The sequence below is a fragment of the Mizuhopecten yessoensis genome, unplaced genomic scaffold (assembly GCF_002113885.1).
Source record: "Mizuhopecten yessoensis strain PY_sf001 unplaced genomic scaffold, ASM211388v2 scaffold11103, whole genome shotgun sequence".
Lineage (NCBI taxonomy): Eukaryota > Metazoa > Mollusca > Bivalvia > Pectinida > Pectinidae > Mizuhopecten > Mizuhopecten yessoensis.
In genome coordinates this window covers 117350-136888 of record NW_018408881.1, presented here as the reverse complement: position 1 = coordinate 136888, position 19539 = coordinate 117350, and the positions used below count along the sequence as shown (strand labels likewise).

General features: G+C 37.2%; 1 protein-coding gene across 3 annotated transcripts in view; it reads left to right on the top strand.

Annotated features, from left to right (window-relative positions):
* The first annotated feature begins 237 nt into the window (after positions 1-237).
* The window catches only part of LOC110465852 (P2X purinoceptor 4-like), a 27483-nt gene continuing 8181 nt past the window's right edge, over positions 238-19539 (top strand). The window contains exons 1-10 of one of the 3 annotated variants that reach the window (XM_021521960.1): positions 238-653; positions 840-996; positions 3967-4038; positions 4827-4908; positions 5745-5829; positions 9264-9350; positions 11522-11663; positions 13846-13976; positions 15665-15824; positions 18905-19006. In XM_021521960.1, coding sequence (XP_021377635.1) covers positions 517-653; positions 840-996; positions 3967-4038; positions 4827-4908; positions 5745-5829; positions 9264-9350; positions 11522-11663; positions 13846-13976; positions 15665-15824; positions 18905-19006 — 1155 coding nt within the window. In that variant the 5' untranslated portion in view covers positions 238-516. Of the gene's footprint in view, positions 654-839; positions 997-3966; positions 4039-4826; positions 4909-5744; positions 5830-9263; positions 9351-11521; positions 11664-13008; positions 13157-13845; positions 13977-15664; positions 15825-18904; positions 19007-19539 lie in introns of all 3 variants that reach the window. The other 2 variants (XM_021521959.1, XM_021521961.1) reach the window with 2 other exon arrangements.

The window sequence follows — 19539 nt, the reverse complement described above, 5'->3', positions numbered from 1 at the left end:
CGTCATCTTAACACGACGGCAGGAAGATGGACTGGACATTTGGTCTGAAAACGAGACCAACATCTAGAATATACTCAGTGTCCTTTTTGTTACCTTAATTTTTTTAAATGACACATTTTATAGATAATAAAACATGCCTCCGTTATCCTACTTTTAAATTTTCCCCGCCAGTACGCTCTTTCAGAGTTATCGTTCCTGTCATATGGAACAGGGACGACCGGGTGGGGAGTCGGCGCAGGGGTGGGACATCTCTTTTACGTGTTCCAAACTATTTGATCGGTTCGACCAGAGTTGTTCATCTTTGAAATAGCATATATCAACATTTGCTTGTTGTTATATATATGTGAACCCTGAAAATATAAATTAAAAACTTTTCGGCTAGTTCATCGAGTTGCCTCCCTTCGGATGAACTCATTTTTGGCTTCAGATGGATCCAAATTTTGCCGTCATCATGTGACACGGGTTATCTACAGGTAGATCCACTCCTTGTTTATCTGTCTCGTCTACTGTTACAGGATGGCGCCGAATGTTGTCCGCTCCGCCATAAGTATCTTCTTTGAATATGACACGCCTAGAATCGTCCACATCAAGAGCAAGAAAGTTGGAGTGATAAACAGATTTCTCCAATTGGTCATCATAGGTTACATAATTGGGTAAGAGTCTACTAGTACGGCAAACCGAAAGTACATCCATTGATTGAGGTGAATGTCTTGTCTTCTCTTGTTCTGGTGTTTGTCGCGGGTAAAGCGTTAAAATGTAGTTACCTTTAAATTTCAATAAAAACTGATAACGTTTGACCGACACTGCAAACACTAAATACAGTCTTAATATTCCACCAGGTATGCCATTATTTTCAAGAAAGGGTATCAGAAGGTTGATACAATACAGAGCGCTGTGACTACCAAAGTTAAAGGTGTTGCATTTCTGAATGGATCAGAAGTGCCTAATATAGAGAGCTCTTTATGGGACGTGGCTGACTATGTGGTCCCTGCCCAGGTAAGTACTGTTTACCAGTTATATCAGTTCACCGGTCTGTATTAAGCTATAAGCTTCTGGACCTCCTTGATTTTTGTCTCCATGATCCGTGGAGCTCCTTAATTTCTTTTACTCAAGATTAATTTATATTCTTGATTTCATGTCCTATATGATGCACCTTATAAGTGCCTGCTGTATTCAACATTAATTTATGTACAATATATATATAGTTCCTGGGTGACTTAGCAGAAACTTGGGTTGAACTTTGCTTCAAGATCCTTCCAATGATTGTTCAAAGTAGATTTAAAGCCATTCAATGTGCCTGCGTTCACAATACTTCCTGGCAAGCTATTCCAGTCATCTATAACTCGGATAGAAAAGAAATGTTTCCTGATGTTCAGTCTTGCACCTTGTTTTCTAAGTTCTTATTGTGGCCCCTTGTTCTGGTCTCTTTTGATGGTTTTATCATTATCCGACCTTTTTGGCTATGTTAGTCATTAGCCTATATATTTGGATAATAACATCACATCATCCTTCTTATCAGGAAATAATTCTCTCGGTTAAATATTCACCCTTCTTTAATAAAATCCAGATCAGACAAGAATAAGCCACCCTGAAGCGCTTAAGTAAAATGTAAAGAATTCTTGAAATTATCTTCATTTGTTCCTACATCTGATCAGTATGTTGTGAAACAACAAAAGAATACCAGAATTCTTTACAGAAATAATCACTGGTGATGATTCACTCAGCTTGTCGTGCATACTGGCAGGAAGTTGTAAGCTTCAGATATTTAATCTAAATCCAAACTTGTCATGTAAAACTGTTTGACAACAGGATGTTATCTTAATCTATCGAAATATTCCCTCTCATTAACGACCAGATTTAGTATACACCAGTATGGGTGGGGCCAAATGACCACTTTCGAAAGCTTCTTTCTCATTGTAGAGTGATAAGTCATCACACTATGATAACAAAGTCCACATACTCCTTTACTTTTAATGATTTAAAGTGTCTTGTAACACAACCAATGAGAGTTTCTATGTGAAGTTCTGATGACTAGTACGATATGTACACTGTCACCTTCATATGACCAGTGAAGCGTATGCACACAAAGGTGTAAAATATGTACGAGTTGTCCACAAAATCGATGTCGATTCGGCTACGCTGACAAAGTCTTAAGCAAAGCGCAGCTGAATCGAGTCATTTTGGTACATATATTACAACGAGTGTACATTGTATTGATATTGCATTGATGTTAATGTCACCCTTTTAAAATACTAATTAGCCACTTCCTTAACTGTCTCGACTAGGGAGAATTTCTCTTTAAGTTCATTCCTTAGAGCATTAGACTAGTAAACCAGAGGTCCTGCATTCCACTCCTAGTGAAGGCATTGAAAACATAATGACCTCTGTTACATTAATTTCATCCTTCACAGGTAATTAAGTTACTTGATTTCTGGGTGCTGTGTTTTGGAATCACTCTCTTGATAATTCTGCCCTTATTACTGTAGTTGTATGTCCTGTAGTGGAGCGTAGGGGACATTAGGGCTGCAAAATTTTATCAACATGACAATATGATCCTATCACGAAACTGTGGTCAAGATACAATATGTATCATGATACATATAGTAACAGTAGAAGCAAAGCAAAAAATATATGTTGCAAATTTTAAGTGACAAAATTACAACAGGAAATAGACTTGGTACAAAATTGTATAAAGTTTCACACAATTCACGTCTTTCGACGTGCATGCCAAGCTGTAGCTGTCACTTGCCATGTGGAACGGATATGAATAGACTAAATTCAGAAACAACAAAATTTGGAAAATATCGTAGGTGTATCATGACATAAAAAAAATTGGTTATCGACTGTATTCAGAAAATTGCGATATGTCTTTGCTGCCCTAGTGGACATAAAACTTCAAAATGAATTTATTTGATACTGTATGTCTAGTAGTGATAAGCAATCGGTTTGAAATCATAATCAATCATCAGTTTGTAATAAGAAGTAGTAAACCAATTGCAAAATCAGTTAATTTTATGGGATTGCATACCCTAATAAAGTGAGTTCTTAACTATACATAAGGTTTCGTTTTTAAAATGAAACAATTTCATGCAACTTTTTTGCAGTTTTGAATAATTTTTCCTGCATTATCATCAATCGTATGATAAAAATCATAAGAATAAATGAATTTTAATGGATGCTGTACATTGCATACATTTGATACTTAAATTAAGTTCAGTAATGAAAAATATATCCATTATAGAATTTGTGAACGATAATCGGAATCGGAAAGGGCTATCTGATCAATTTTCTATTATAATCGATCATCAAACATCACTATTTGCTGAAGTTTTAACTTAAATTTAACAAAATCTCTTCCGTTCTCTGTATTAAATGAAAGTGGATTTCCATGTGGCAATTATTAGTACAACAAATGAATGTACCAGTCTTACTACTTCTGTGAAAAATAGGATTAACACTGGGCTAATATATTCACTACAGTTTAGCTCTTCCTCTTTTCTCCACGCGTTGCCTGAATTAACCAAGAGTCAAAAATTAGTATACATCACTCTGCATGTGAACACAGGAATTAACAGTATACAGTTATTCTGTAACTTGATTATTAAAAGAAAATTGTTATTTCCCCCCCCAAAAAAACTATTTTTGTGTGTTTGTTAACTTTATATGTGAGTTTGATTGTTTTGTTTAACAGAAAATGACCCATTTTCCACTTTTCATATTTGATGGTGGCCATGTATGTGTGAAAAGTAATGGAAATGGGGGGAGGGGGGCTTCTTGCCAGGCATGGGCTTATCTCTGAGTAGTAAAATAGGGTAAAATGATATTAAAAATCATACATTACTTCAACATTCTACGTAAAGTTGAACATTAGTTTTGCTCACTAAGTATATTACAAATTGCTATATATATATATAATGTATCAATTTATTTCATGAATTTATTACATGATTTTGGTTTTTATTTCAGGAGAACAATGCCTTGTTTGTGATCACAAACCTAATAGTGACTCCAAATCAGAGACAGGGTATATGTGGTGAGGTGAGTTGACTCCAAAACAGAACCGGGTATATGTGGTGAATTGATTCCAAATCAGAGACAGGGTATGTGTGGTGAGGTGAGTTGACTCTAAATCAGAGACAGGGTATGTGGTGAATTGACTCTAAATCAGAGACAGGTTATATGTGGTGTGTTGAGTTGACTCCAACTCGGAGACAGGATATATTTGGTGAGGTGAGTAAACTCCAACTCAGAGACTGGATATATGTGGTGAGGTGAGATGACTCAGAATCAGAGACAGGGTATGTGTGGTGAGGTGAGTTGACTCAGAATCAGAGACAGGGTATGTGTGGTGAGGTTAGTTGACTCTAAATCAGAGACAGGGTATGTGGTGAATTGACTCCAAATCAAAGACAGGGTATATGTGGTGTGGTGAATTGACTCCAAAACAAAGACAGGGTATATGTATTGAGTTGACTCCAAATCAGAGACAGGGTGTGTGGTGAATTGACTCCAAATCAAAGACAGGGTATATGTGGTGTGGTGAATTGACTCCAAAACAAAGACATGGTATATGTGGTGAGGTGACTCCAAATCAGAGACAGGGTATATTTGGTGAGGTGAGCAAACTCCAACTCAGAGACTGGATATATGTGGTGAGGTGAGTTGACTCAGAATCAGAGACAGGGTATGTGTGGTGAGGTGAGTTGACTCTAAATCAGAGACAGGGCGTATGTCGTGAGATGAGTCAATTGATTCAAACATTACCCAGCATAAAGAGAAGGATTGTTGTTCATAATTTCTTGCATAACCAATGTTTCCTCCTTCAGGACAAAAACATACCAGGAGCGAATTGTACAACTGATGCTACATGTGCCCTAATGACTGGAAAATCTCTTCCAACTGGTAACGGTAAGTGTTGACAGACTTCCTGTGATTTGATTCGGTGTGAATAAACATTTGTACGGTAGATGATGCTGACTAAATACTGTACAGCATTTATATTTTAAACTCATTCACCCCTGAAGACACATTTGAACACCCTCCAATTAAAAGGTTGGAAAAGTTCATTATGCAATTTCAGGGGTGAATGAGTTGAGGATCCCCATACCACTGCCACAGTGACAGTAACTGTGGACTGGAAACATTTTACAAGTTATGATAATATCTTAGATAAGCAATTTCTGGAAAGAACATACTCCTTGTAAGCAGTTTCTGAAAATAAATGTACCGTGTGAAACAATAAATATATGTGTTGTCTGCACTGCCAATTATGTTTCCTTGCTATCCCCATATTCATAGTACATTCTAAATGTCCAGTTAAAGCACTCAAATTGTGCTGTTATGTTTGAGTGAATATTTTAACAGAATTTTGTCATGGTGCTAAAAAAAAAAATACAATCAAAACAATTTTTTTTTCTTATTTTCAATTTTTTGAATTTATAGAATTTTGTCATGGTGCTAAATAATAAATACAATCAAAACGTGTTTTTTCTGATTTTCAATTTTTTGGGGTTGATAAGAAATTGCTTGGTTATTTCAGTATTGTTAGTGTAACCTGATACAATTTGGTATGATACACAAGAAAGTATCATGATACGATACAATTTGAACAATCATTTCAGCCCTATTTTGCCTGGGCAGGGGATAATTAATATGGGTTTTATTTTGCACTATATTCACGATTTGAAACATTTGTTTCAATGACTGTTGGTTTAGTCAATTAATTCTACACATTTGTTTGTCAGGTATACTGACGGGTGTCTGTAACACAACATCCAATACGTGTGAAGTACGTTCATGGTGTCCCATAGAAAATGGTGACACGAAGGTGTAAGTTTTAACCCTACACAGTCTGTATACCAGGACATTTTTCGCAAGTTAAACTTTCGACCTTTCCTGATAAAATCCATATTCCCCCGGTGTTAAATTTGCCTTTCACATTTAACTCATTCACCCCTGAAGACATATTTGAACTCCTCCAATTCAAAGGCTGGAATAATTCATTATGAAATTTCAGGGGTGAATGAGTTAATTATGTCCTATGTTTATTATGTTGTAAATTAATGTCCCATCATTGCGGAGGGCAAAAAAAGCAAAACGTATACTGTGGTGAACACTTTCCCATTGTACAGTATTTTAAACATGATATGAATCAGTTATAACCATTTTATCTCTTCTGTTTCAATACCAGTAGGATATTCCTTCTTTGCGTATTGCGGAGTTATCTTCTCTTGGGAGCAGGTATTGATTGATACGTCATTGGTTTGTGCGAGAAAAATTACGTCGTTTTCCCAAAAATTGATGACGTTACTCTCACAAACAAGTGAGGTAACAATCAATCCCTGCTCCCAAGAGAAGATAACTCTGCAATACGCAAAGACGGAATAGGTCATTAGATGTTGACTTCATTTGTTAGCTCACCTGGTCCGAAGGACCATGGTGAGCTTATGCCATACCGCAGCGTCCGTCCATCGTCCGTCCGTCCGTCAACTTTTCCTTTAAAACACTACTAGTCATGAACGACTGAGAAGATTTTGACCAAATTTGGTCAGAAGCATCCTTGGGGGAAGGGGAACAAATTTTGTATAAATGGTGGGTCTGGCCCCCCTGGGGGCTGAGGGGCGGGGCCCAATAGGGGAAATATAGCAAATTCTTTAAAATCCTTCTTCTTCTGTAGGAATAAAAGGATTTGTTCCATATTTGGCATGAATCCTTGGGTGAATGGGAACCAATTTTGTATAAACGGTGGGTCTTGCCCCCATGGGCCTGAGGGGTGGGGCCCAATAGGGGAAACATAGTAAATTCTTTAAAATCCTTCTTCTTCTGTAGGAATGAAAATATTTGGTCCATATTTGGTCTGAAGCATTCTTGGGTAAAGGGGAACCATTTTGTATAAACGGTGTGCCTGGCCCCCCTGGGGGCTGAGGGGCGTGGCCCAATAGGGGAAATATAACAAATTCTTTAAAATCCTTCTTTTTCTGTAGGAATGAAAGGATTTGTTCCATATTTGGCATGAAGCATCCTTGGGTGGAGGGAAACCAATTTTGTATAAACAGTGAGTCAGGCCCCCCTGGGCCTAAGGGGCAGGCAGGGCCCAATAGGGGAAACACAGCAAATTATTCTTTAAAATCCTTCTTCTTCTGTAGGAATGAAAGGATTTAGTCCATATTTGGTGTGGAGCATTCTAGGGTAAAGGGGAACACATTTTGTATAAACGGTGGGTCTTACCCCCCTGGGGGCTGAGGGGCGGGGCCTAATAGGGGAAACATAGCAAATTCTTCAAAATCCTTCTTCTTCTGTAGGAATGAAAGGATTTGGTCCATATTTGGTGTGGAGCATCCTTGGGTGAAGGTGATCCAATTTTGCATAAACTGTGGGTGTAGCCCCCCTGGGACCTGAGAGGTGGGGCCCGATAGGGGAAATATAGGTAAAACCTGTATAATCCTTCTTCTACCATAGGGAATAAAGGATTTTATCCTAATTTAGTCTGGAGCATCCTTGGGCAAAAGGGACTCAATTTCATATAAACAGCGAGTGTGGCTCCCCTGGGGTCAGAAGGGAGGATGGGCCCAATAGGGGAAACATAGCAAATTCTTCAAAATCCTTCATCTTCTGTAGGAATGACAGGATTTTGTCCAAATTTGGTATGAAGCATCCTTAGGTAAAAGGGAACAACTTTTGTATAAACGGTGTGTCTGATCCCCTGGAGGCAGAGAGGCGGGGCCCAATAGGGGTAATAGAGGTAAAACCTTTAAAATCGTTCTTCTACCATAGGGGTTAAGGGATTTTATCCTAATTTAGTCTGGAGCATCCTTGGGCAAAAGGGACTCAATTTTGTATAAGCAGTGGGTGTGGTCTCCAAGGGCGGGGCCCAAAGGGGAAATAGAGGTAAACCTTTAAAATCCTTCTTCTACCATAGGGATGAAGGGATTTCTTCCCAAGTTGGTCTGGAGGATCTTGGGCAAAATTAAGGGACTCAATTTTGTATAAACAGTGAGTGTGGCCCCCCTGGGGGGCAGAAGGGTGGGCCCGATAGTGGAAACATAGCAAATTCTTCAAATACCTTCTTCTGTACGAATGACTGGATTTTATCCTTATTTAGTCTGGAGCATCCTTGGGCCANGCCTCTTGTTTTTGTATTGTGTCTAAAAATTGTAATACTATAAAATATCCACTACAGACAGTAATTAACGGTTACTCTATTCAGGCAAGAAATTAGAAAAGTGTTGGAGCTTGGTACATGTTAGAAAGTCTATATTAACTGATTTGGTTGAAAATTAAAAAATAAAGGCTTGGCAAAGTCTCATTTCTGATTGGCATTCTCCCAGCCCTAGCCTCGGCATTAGGTAAAAAATGACAAAGCAAATACAACTACAAATATAGTGGATATGAAGGATACTGCAAAAGTTAACCAAGAGCTCCTTTGGAAAGATCAAGAAATAGTATCGTGGTATACTTAAGGTATACTTGAAAATTAAAGCAGTCGCATCAAGTTTGCTTAACTTTCGTTTGTGCCTAACTGTTGTCTGTGCGGTATTGTCAGTTGCCAACAGTGTTTTGCAGTAGATATTCTTGAAATTAGTTGATATGGTATTGCACTTTTTGAACTGAACTGTGGGAAGAAAAAATATTGGGATTTAACGTGTATCATTCTCTCATTTCCGTGTGCAAGATAGTGCTGTCCAGGGTGAGAAAGGAGTGTAAGAAATTTCTATCTTAAACCTCATTTCACGTGTCAGACGTCACGTCACAATAATTTGGAAAAGTCTGATGCCAAAATGTGGAAAAAGGAGACGTGATGAAATTAAAACCTTTTACGATATATTTACCATACACATTAGGAAGATGTGATCAATTTTTCTGCGCAAACATTGTTTGCAAATATGGGATATGCTTAATCTGGCTGGCTAATTTGTTTTTGTCTGAAAAGCTCAGGGGAAAATTGATATTTTCAAAATGGTGGCCAGTCCAACCGCATTTTCATGGTTTCTGATCTTATTCTGGTGGTTGGAATGAGAGAAAGATACTCTGTTATGCCCAAGGGTGTATGATAGGGAAATTCCACCCTTGGGATTTTCAAATTTGGCAAAACCCTCGACAAAGCCTCGAGTTTTACCAAATTTGAAAACCCCTCGGTCGGAATTTTCCTATCCTACACCCCTGTGTTAAGCAATAAATGGTTGATTGGACGTGCACATTATATGTTCAAATTGACTATGTTAGTTCTGTCTATCATAAACATGTTTTCATTCGTTTGTTTTCAGACCTAAGAATCCAGTACTTCTCCAGTCCAAAGATTTTACAGTTTTCATAAAAAACAACATTGAATTCCCATACTACAATATCAAAAGGTACGTATTACTAAAACCTTCTCAAACTTGTAGAAATATGGCAATATCTTGCATGTTACATATTGGAATTTTCTGTATATATTCTTGTTGACAAAAACAAATGGCCATATTTGTAATATAACGGAAAATGAAAACAGTCAGGGATTGAACTTCAGGTCAAAGGTCAATGTCATTCTGGATTTATGTATGATTTCATATATGTTCAGAAGGCAAACTTCATGCATAATGAAGAGATACACAGGATCTTGCTTTTGAGGTCTGAAGTTTAAGTGTCAAGACCTTTTGGCTTTTGAAAACCATAGTTCAGGGGTCAATGTCACATGGCTTTTGAGGTCAAAAGTTCAAGGGTCAAGATCACATTCATTTTAAATACTCTTTGCACATCACTGTAAGAAATGTGTCAGAAATGTTGGACCACCTAAAGCTGCGCCCTCTAGCAGATAGACGTAGAGATGCTCGTCTGACCATGCTTCATAACATTGTAAACCAGAAAGTCGCTATCGTAAAATCAGACAGATTAATCCCTACAGTTAGAAAATCCCGTACAAACCACCAGTTTTCGTATCAAATTCCCCACTCAAAAACACAGACCAGAAAGGCATCATTCTTCCCTCGAACTATCCCCGAGTGGAATAAACTCCCACCTGACATTATTTCGAGCCCCACAACGGAATTATTCAAATCAGCCCTCTACCGTCACTTTTCAAACGCAAATTAGACCATCTTGTATCGTTTAAAAACAATCTCTTTCCATGTTTCACTCCTCGTCTGACATTTTATCTTCAAATTGTTGAAGTTGGTCAGTACCATTTAGAATTAGAAGTAAGAAAGAATAAAATAGTTGTAAGTGGTATTGTTTCACATTAGATTACTTTGGACTTTCGGGGAATTCGGAAGTGATAAGCTTTCAATCAAAAACTTTTTTTACGACGATTACTTTCTTACAGTACCTGGTAATAACTTCTAAAATAAAGAGGGCTGGACTAGAATGACTAAATTCTCAATGGGCCATGAAGCATTTCGAATACATGATAAAACTTGCCAGATTTTACTATTATAAGATATAAAGCACTATGGTTAAATAATACTTAACTTGTTTTAATGTTACCTTTCTCAAACTCAAACTACCTTGTAGGGCTTTTATAACAAATAATACAGATGAAATTAAAAATAAATAAAAAAAAGTGTTCCGGGTGTTAAAACTCAGCGAGCTAGAGCAATATTAAAACCCTAGATTTAGGATTGTTATACTATCGCTCTTACCAACTGACCTACCGTTACCTGTCCTTTCTCAACTATGCTACTGTTATATCTAAATCACAAATTAAGGGAAGTTAATGTTTATATGAAAATCAAAAGTGTTGTGGGACAGGGATCCTTAAACAGAGCTCTACCTACATATTTATTCAAATACCCTGGGCTCACATTAAGGAAAAATTCTGTGTTGCCAACTTGTTTTGTAATGAACATTTTGTGTCGCCAAACTGAGATTTTATGTTGCCAATTTTTGTCGCGCATGAGATACTATACCTGTTCATTAGGGCTGCAATGATACATTAACATGACAATACATATCATGATACATATTCCGTCTTTGCATATTGCAGAGTTATCTTCTCTTGAGAGCATGTATTGATTGTTACGTCATTGGTTCGTGTGAGAAAATTGCGTCGTTTTCTCAAAAATTGATGACGTTACTCTCACAAACAAATGACGTAACAATCAATACCTGCTCTCAAGAGAAGATAACTCTGCAATACGCAAAGACGGAATAGTAACAGTAGAAGCAAAGAGAAAAGTTGTGTTGCAACGTGTTTATGGCAACTTTACAACTAGAAATTGAATTGGTTAAAAATGATCTTTCGATGTGCATGCCGAACTGGAGCTTTCACTCAACATATTGGAAGGGAAATGATTAGATTAAATTCAGAAACGACAAAATCCGAAAAATATCATAGGCGTATCGTGACATTCCAAATAATATTGTGTATTGTACCGAATTAAAAATATAGCGTTATGCACGATATATCGTTACAGCCCTACTGCTCATCATACTGTTTTGATAGAAAAGCACAATATTCGCACAAGTTCATGTTTCGTTCTGCATTACATTTGCGCTTTACAAAAACAAACATTTTTGTTGATGTGTTATAATGTTATTCCTATGCTAGACAAAATCTGCCGCTGCATGCAGACTCTACATACCTTCAAAGATGCACATTTGAGTCGACGGCGAGAGCTGACTGCCCTATTTTTAAACTAAGCACCATTGTAGAAGGAAGTGGAAATAATTACACTGAGGTGGCTGTCGAGGTATATCTGAATGTGGAGTAAAATATTGAGAACAATCTAATCAAGATTTTTAAGTCATTCACCCCTGAAGACTCATTTGATCTCTTCCAATTCAAAGGTTGGAACAGTTCATTATGAAATTTCAGGGGTGAATTAGTTAACTAAGCTATACTCTGTACATTTGTTTGTCAGGATGACTTTTTGGGACGGCCTGAAATGAAATTCTAAAGCCATACATTTTAATTTTCATTTTATCAAATCATTTAGTTGGCCTGAAGTGAAATTCTGAAGCTGTGCAATCTTTTATTCTACCAAAAAATGAAGGTCTGGTGGCATAAAAGAAAATTCTAAAAGTGTACATAGCTTTTTTATTCTGTCCAATCTGTGAGGTGGCCTGAAACGAAATTCTGAGGATTTTTGTTTTAAATGGCTAGGTTTGCAATAAGGTCAAAAGTTCATGGTGCAGTCACCCGCCAGGGTTACTCAAGTACATATGACCTAGATGCAAGTATCTACCTATATCCCCACGAGTAAAGAGAAGCTTAAAGAATGTAGTGAAACATAATATAAAATGTTGATTGGATTTGTAAGTAACTTGACGTTTGTCAATTACTTTTGTGTTCTCAATAAAGATACAAAACTCTACCTATATTTCTCCACGTTTTTTTTAAGAGATGTTTCAAAATTTCAAAATTTACATTGCAGCCAGTGAAATGATTTTATAATGATTGACTCCATGAAAATGTTTTATACTAGAATCTAGCTTCTTGCTTTCCTATAAAAGTACTCATATGCATGATCTTCATATTTTTTTATTTTGATTGCGTTAATTTAGTATAAAGTCTTTTCATGCCTGTCAATCAATACTGCCGATGTATCTCTTGCATTTGAAGTCCTCTCCAGCTTGCAGCACAAAGCCTTTGTTTCTGTTCCATTTTATCTTTGGTTAGTGTAACAGATCAGCTGAACGTTTTATCTTGATATCTGTGGGGGGGTTTCTTGTTCATACAATAGAAACATAACCTATTCACCCCTGAAATTTCACAATGAACTTTCCAACATTTGAATTGGAAGAGTTCAAATGTTATTTCAGGGATGAAAGATTGAAAAGTCATATTTCACCTCCGGTGATACCAGTATCTGCTTTTTTTAACTAAAATACATTTCAGAAATAGTTCTTCACCAAACGAAATGCTTTTTAACAATTTAAAAAAATATGCTGAAACAAAATTGAATAGGTCTTGGAAGGTCAGGAAATATTTATGCTGAGTTACCTAACCAAAGCATATAAAGTGGAGATGGAACCAAATTTTGATCAAATATTGACAATACGAGAAAATATGCCTTGCAACTTCTTGTATTGTAGGCGGAACATTCTGGGTATTCAGAACGACTCACAACTTAAGACTTGCCGCTATAATCCTTCCGATCCCATCTATAAATTCTGTCCAATTTTCGTATTGGGTGACATTGTGGCTATGGCTGGAGAAGACTACAAAAACATGAGTCAGTCGGTAATTAATCAAGCTTTAATACTTCCGTTACAAGTCAAATCGTTTAAATCTATAAAAGTTTCAACGTAATAAGTACAGCAAGTGAAAGCTGATATTATGTCCCCATCATGGAGAGGGGGCAAGTTAAGTTTCCCCTTGTCCTGTACTCTCCAAATTCACTTAACTCATTCACCCCTGAAATTTTATAATGAACTATTCCAGCCTTTGAATTGGAAGAGCTCAAATGTGTCTTCAGGGGTGAATGAGTTAATAAGTGATTTCAACTCTGATCAGATTTCAATCAACTTACCAGGATAATATAATGGCTGAGGATTACTATTATTCAAGATTCCAAGGTCAACATTACTATTTGAAGAAAATTGTCCCATTATCCCAATACTGGTAATAGAACAATCAAGTATGATTTGATTGGAAGGTTAATTTCTAGAAATACCTGTGATTATTTTTCACTAGCTATTTAACATGGATAAAACTTAAAGAATCATTTCTAAACAGATTTTGATTAAATTTTATACAGTGACCATGAAAATAGTAATAAAATAATAACAATTTGGTGGTATGTATATTGTTTGGAACAAAAAACGTTTTTTCCGTTTTTGATTTTTCGGTACAATATTCATATAATATTTTCATGTTTGTGGTTAAGTTAAAACATGATAGTACATATGTATGTTACTATTCTTCTACAGGGCGGTGTCATGCAGGTCCTTATCAACTGGGATTGTAACCTTGACTTAAGTTTAGAGGATTGTGTGCCGAAGTACACCTTCAGGAGACTCGACAGTGCTGATTTCTCTATATCTAAAGGTTTCAACTTCAGGTAACCAGGGGCAACAGTCCGTATCGTAGTGACCTAAAATTGTTGACCTATTTCTATCTCTCAAGACGTATCATACAGTCACAGGATTTCAAGATACATGTGTTATAGAAGGTCATCAGGTATAAGAAATATTTATGACATGTCGGATACAAACAGAAAACAGATCGGAAAATTTCCAAGTGTTTATGAAATAGTTTGGTCGGTTGATGCAGTAGATAGTGCACTCACCATTTACGAAGATGTCCAGGGTCCGATTCTCTGATAGTGCCTGAAATTTTATCACATACCTGTTGAATCTTGTTGTAGTAATACAGGCAATTGTCAGACCATGAAATACAACGTTCTGTATTGCACATGTGCAAAACGAAATGTTGTATTTACCCACTAGCCAGAACTACTTTTTGTGTCGCCTACGACGGATGTCGGAAAGACACATAGGGGTTTCATTTCCGATGGCGACAGTGGTGGGGTCAACAATGTTAAGGTTTTGCGTTTAGCTCTGTTTCTGACCAAGCTACACCAACAAAAACACGACCATAGATGAAGCATGGGTAGTGGAGCCCACTGCACTAAAAACATTTATTGATTTCTGCATTTTTTTGGTAAAAACCTCAAATTTTTTGACTTAGAAAAAAACTCAACGTTAAGGTTTTGCATTTAGCTCTTACATATTAGGCTGTTTCTGACAAAGTATAAGTGCTAGAGCAACCAAACTTGGGTCATAGGTGTATCATGGGGTGTATAGCTGAATGCATTACACTCTTTACTAGCATTTCAACGATTTCTGTGTTTTTTTGCTAAAAACCTCAAATTTCTGGACTTAGAAAAAAACTCAACGTTAAGGTTTTGCGTTTAGCTCTTGCATATTAGGCTCTTTTTGACAAAGTATAAGAGCTAGACCAATCAAACCTCAATCATACATGTATCATGGGTAGTAGAGCTCTGGATTTCTGCATTTTTTTCGGATAAAACCCTGAAATTTCTGGACTTTAAAAAAAAACAATGTTATGATTTTGCGTTTAGGTCAGTTTCCTTATGTACTATGACAAATGCTTATTATATTGACAAAGCGGGACAGGCAACACTTATAATTACGCATAATTCTTGTTATAGGAATCCCCTTGTCATGGCGAACTGAAAAGTTCCCAGTATTTGCAAAACATATCAAAGTTTATAAAATCTTTGTATCGATCTGTACCAAATACGGAAGGTATGTGATAAAAGCAAGACCACACACTTGTGTTTTTCTAACAAATTAGAAAGCGATCATTTATCGCGCGGACGTATGTATTCGTCCGCGCAATAAAACTCATGCTTTCTGATTCGTTAGAAAAACACAAGTGTGTGGTCTTGCATATGTATGGGGTAACCAGCACAAATTTGGGTTTTCTCCGTGTTCCGCCCACATTAAGACCACTCGCGGGCTAACACCCAGGCCAACAAGAGAGACTTATAAAATTCAAGATATAAGTTGATAAAACTTGTTTCATAACTGTTGTAAAATAAATAAAGTATAAATACTTAGGTCAAAGTTCCTTGTAAAATAAATGTCATTTTAAAAATTCAAAATATTTATTTTTAACTCTGTAGTAAGTGAAACTTCTAAGTTTCTCTTCTTCTTTTTTGAGAGAGAGAGAGAGAGAGATTTATGATGAACCAGGTGAACAAAGTATTCCACTGTTTTTCAGGTATGCGAAGTATTATAGGGATCCGGACGGGACTGAAGTAAGGACACTTTACAAGGCCTTTGGTATCAAATACATCATCACGGTTATAGGGCAGGCTGGAAAATTCAATGTTGTTCCTCTCCTGCTCAACATTGGCAGCGGCCTTGGTCTCCTAGCTATGGTAGGTTTTAATTTGATTGTTGATCAGCTCACCTATTCATGGGACCGGTCAAATTATGGTATGGCACAGCATTCGTTGTTTTGCCCTGCCCTTAGGGACTTTGTCCATGGAGGTTTAATATGGAAACAATTTAGATCCCCATACCATAACCATAAACAATTACTGGGTATGAAAAGTATGAATTAATTTATTTATTAAATTTATTCTTGGTACTGTTATTAGTACAGGAACAAAGTCTGCAGACTAATTTTTAGCTCACCTGGCACAAAGTGCCAAGTGAGCTTATGCCGTGGCGCGGCGTCCGTCCGTCCATCCGTCCGTCCGGCGTCCGGCGTCAATATTTTACTTTAAACGACTTCTTCTTAATAACTTAAAGGCCTAGGGTGTCGATATTTGGCCAGAAGCAAACTTGGATGAAGGGCTACAAAGTTTGTTAAAATTAATGACTTTCACCTATTTTCAAGGTCACAGGGGTCAAATATATCAAAAACTTTAAACATCTTCTTCTCAATAACTAAAATGCCCAGGGAGATGATATTTGGGCAGTATCATGCTTGGGTGATGGGCTACCAAGTTTGTTCAAATGAATGACCTTCAATTATATTCAAGGTCACAGGGGTCAATTGTATTAAAAAACCTTTAAACAACTTCTTCTGAATAACCAAAATGCCAGGGTGATGATCTTTGGCCAGTAGCATGCTGAGATGAAGTGCTACAAAGTTTGAATGACCTTCACCCATATGCAAGGTCACAGGGGTCAAATATGTTAAAAACTTTAAACAATTTCTTCTCAATAACCAAAATGCCCTGGATGATGATATATGGCCAGTAGCTAGCTGAGATGAAGGGCTACAAAGTTTGTTCAAAAATTACCTTCACCTGTATTCAAGGTCACAGAGGTCAAATATGTTTAAAACTTTAAACAACTTCTTCTGAATAACCAAAATGCCCAGGGTGATATTTGGCCAGTAGCATGCTGAGATAATGGGCTACCAAGTTTGTTCAAATGAATGACTTTGACCTTCTTTCAAGGTCACTGGGGTCAGATGTCTTAAATCTTCAAACAACTTCTTCTCAATAACCAAAATGACAAGTGTATTGATATTAGGCCTGTAGCATGCTGGGATGAAGGGCTACCAAGTTTTTTTAATTGAATTAAATTGACCCACTTTCAAGGTCACTGGGGTCAGATGTCTTAAATCTTCAAACAACTTCTTCTCAATAACCAAAAGGGCCAGGGTACTAAAATTCAGCCTGTAGCATACTGGGATGAAGGGCTACCAAGTTTGTTCAAATAAATGACCTTGACCAACTTTCAAGGTCACAGGGGTCAAATATGTTTAAAAACTTTAAACATCTTCTTCTGAATAACCAAAATGCCCAGGGTGATGATATTTGGCCAGTAGCATGCTGAGATGAAGTGCTACAAAGTTTGTTCAAATGAATGACCTTCAATTATATTCAAGGTCACAGGGGTCAAATATGTTTAAAAACTTTAAACATCTTCTTCTGAATAACCAAAATGCCCAGGGTGATGATATTTGGCCAGTAGCTAGCTGAGATGAAGGGCTACAAAGTTTGTTTAAAAATTACCTTCACCTGTATTCAAGGTCACAGAGGTCAAATATGTTTAAAACTTTAAACGACTTCTTCTGAATAACCAAAATGCCCAGGGTGATGATATTTGGCCAGTAGCATGCTGAGATAATGGGCTACCAAGTTTGTTCAAATGAATGACTTTGACCTTCTTTCAAGGTCACTGGGGTCAGATGTCTTAAATCTTCAAACAACTTCTTCTCAATAACCAAAAGGCCCAGGGGACTGATATTGGGCCTGTAGCATGCTGGGATGAAGGGCTTCCAAGTTTTTTTAATTGAATTAAATTGACCCACTTTCAAGGTCACTGGGGTCAGATGTCTTAAAATCTTCAAATAACTTCTCAATAACCAAAAGGCCCAGGGTACTGATATAGGGCCTGTAGCATGCTGGGATGAAGGACTATCAAGTTTGTTCAACTGAATGACCTTGACCAAATTTCAAGGTCACAGGGGTCAAATGTCGTAAAATCTTCAAGCGACTTCTTTTCAATAAGCAAAAGGGCCAGGGTACTGAAATTGGGCCTGTAGCATGCTGGGATGAAAGACTACCATGTTAGTTCAAATGAATGACCTTGATCCACTTTTAACCTAATGTCCTTGTTGGACGATCAAGGTCAGAGGCGTCATATATTTAAATCTTTTAATAGGTTCTTATAAAATCTTAAGATTACAAGTGTTAGATTAATAACAGGTGAGCGATGCAGGCCCATTGGGCCTCTTGTTTCTTTGGTCATGATTTTAAAATGGTTGTGATCCTCACCCTATAATCATATATGTTTGTGGACATGAGGAGATGAACAGAATCATGCTTCCTGGATTATCCAGGGATCTGGCTTCACCCATGGGGGCTTAGTCCCATGGTCATAACTTGTTTACAAATGTGACAAACTTGTCCTAGTCAAAGATTTTAAAAAATGTTATGAAACCAAATCTATCTCCTCAAAGTTGAGGCCCTGAGTGTATTGGTATGGACAGTGAATATAAGGGTATGGGCAGGGATTATAAGGGTATGGGCAGGGAATATAAGGGTATGGGCAGGGAATATAAATGTTAAAGTGTAGATTTAAAATATCTGGAATACATTAATGACTTATTCGATTGTGCTAATTTGTGTGCATATATTACAGAACTTTCCAGGGTAAGAACGAGTGCAAGAAATTTGTATTTGAACCCCATTTTATGTGTGTGACATCACAATTGGACAACAGCAACATGACGTCACGAAATTGGAAACATTTAGATGCTGCACTGTAGAAACTGTAATGTTTTTTTTATTGTTTCTGAGTTTATTCTAGTGATTCAAATGAGAGAAAATACTCTTTCATGACCAGGGGTGTAGGATAGGGAAATGATTAATTCCAAGTTTGAGATTTTCAAACTGGGGCAAAACCCTTGATTTCATTTCCTGATCCTACAACCCTGGTAATGAAAGAGTCTAACAGTCCCTTATGACTTAAAGATTTGTTTCTTTCTCTGTTTCAGGCAACTATTCTATGTGACGTGGTGGTGCTGTATGTGCTGAAAGCTAAGAATGTTTATCGGGAGAAGAAGTACCTTAATGTTGTTGGCGACGACGCCTATAAGGTAATAACATACCTGCAGATTGACCTCTTCCTATGACAGTAATCTTATACAGATTATCCCACTACAGTATGGTGGTCATTATTAGACAAAGTTGGTTTGGGAGGGGGGGTACTCCCATAACATGAGAGGCCGCTGGTCGGCCTTTTTTCAATCGGATATGATTTTGCCGACTGCGACCTCTCATTTCCGAAGCACTAATTCTTTGATGCAGTTTCCGCCCGAAATCCGGGCGGAACAAAATCGGCTTGAAAAACTCACATAAGTGGTTAACAGTTCATGACAACGATGTCTACTCACGGTTTATATAATATAGATCTCATATATATGTCACAGACACAAATATATAGTATATTACGGAATAGAACACTCAAAATACATGTCCATGTCGTTGTAGCACATCTCTGACCTACATTTAAAACATGGCTTCTGGATTAATACAAAATATCAGGGGGGATTTCAAACGGAACGAAATGATACGGAGTTTGTTTGTATTCCGCTTGTGAAACATTACATGTAATCCATTTTTGTATTAA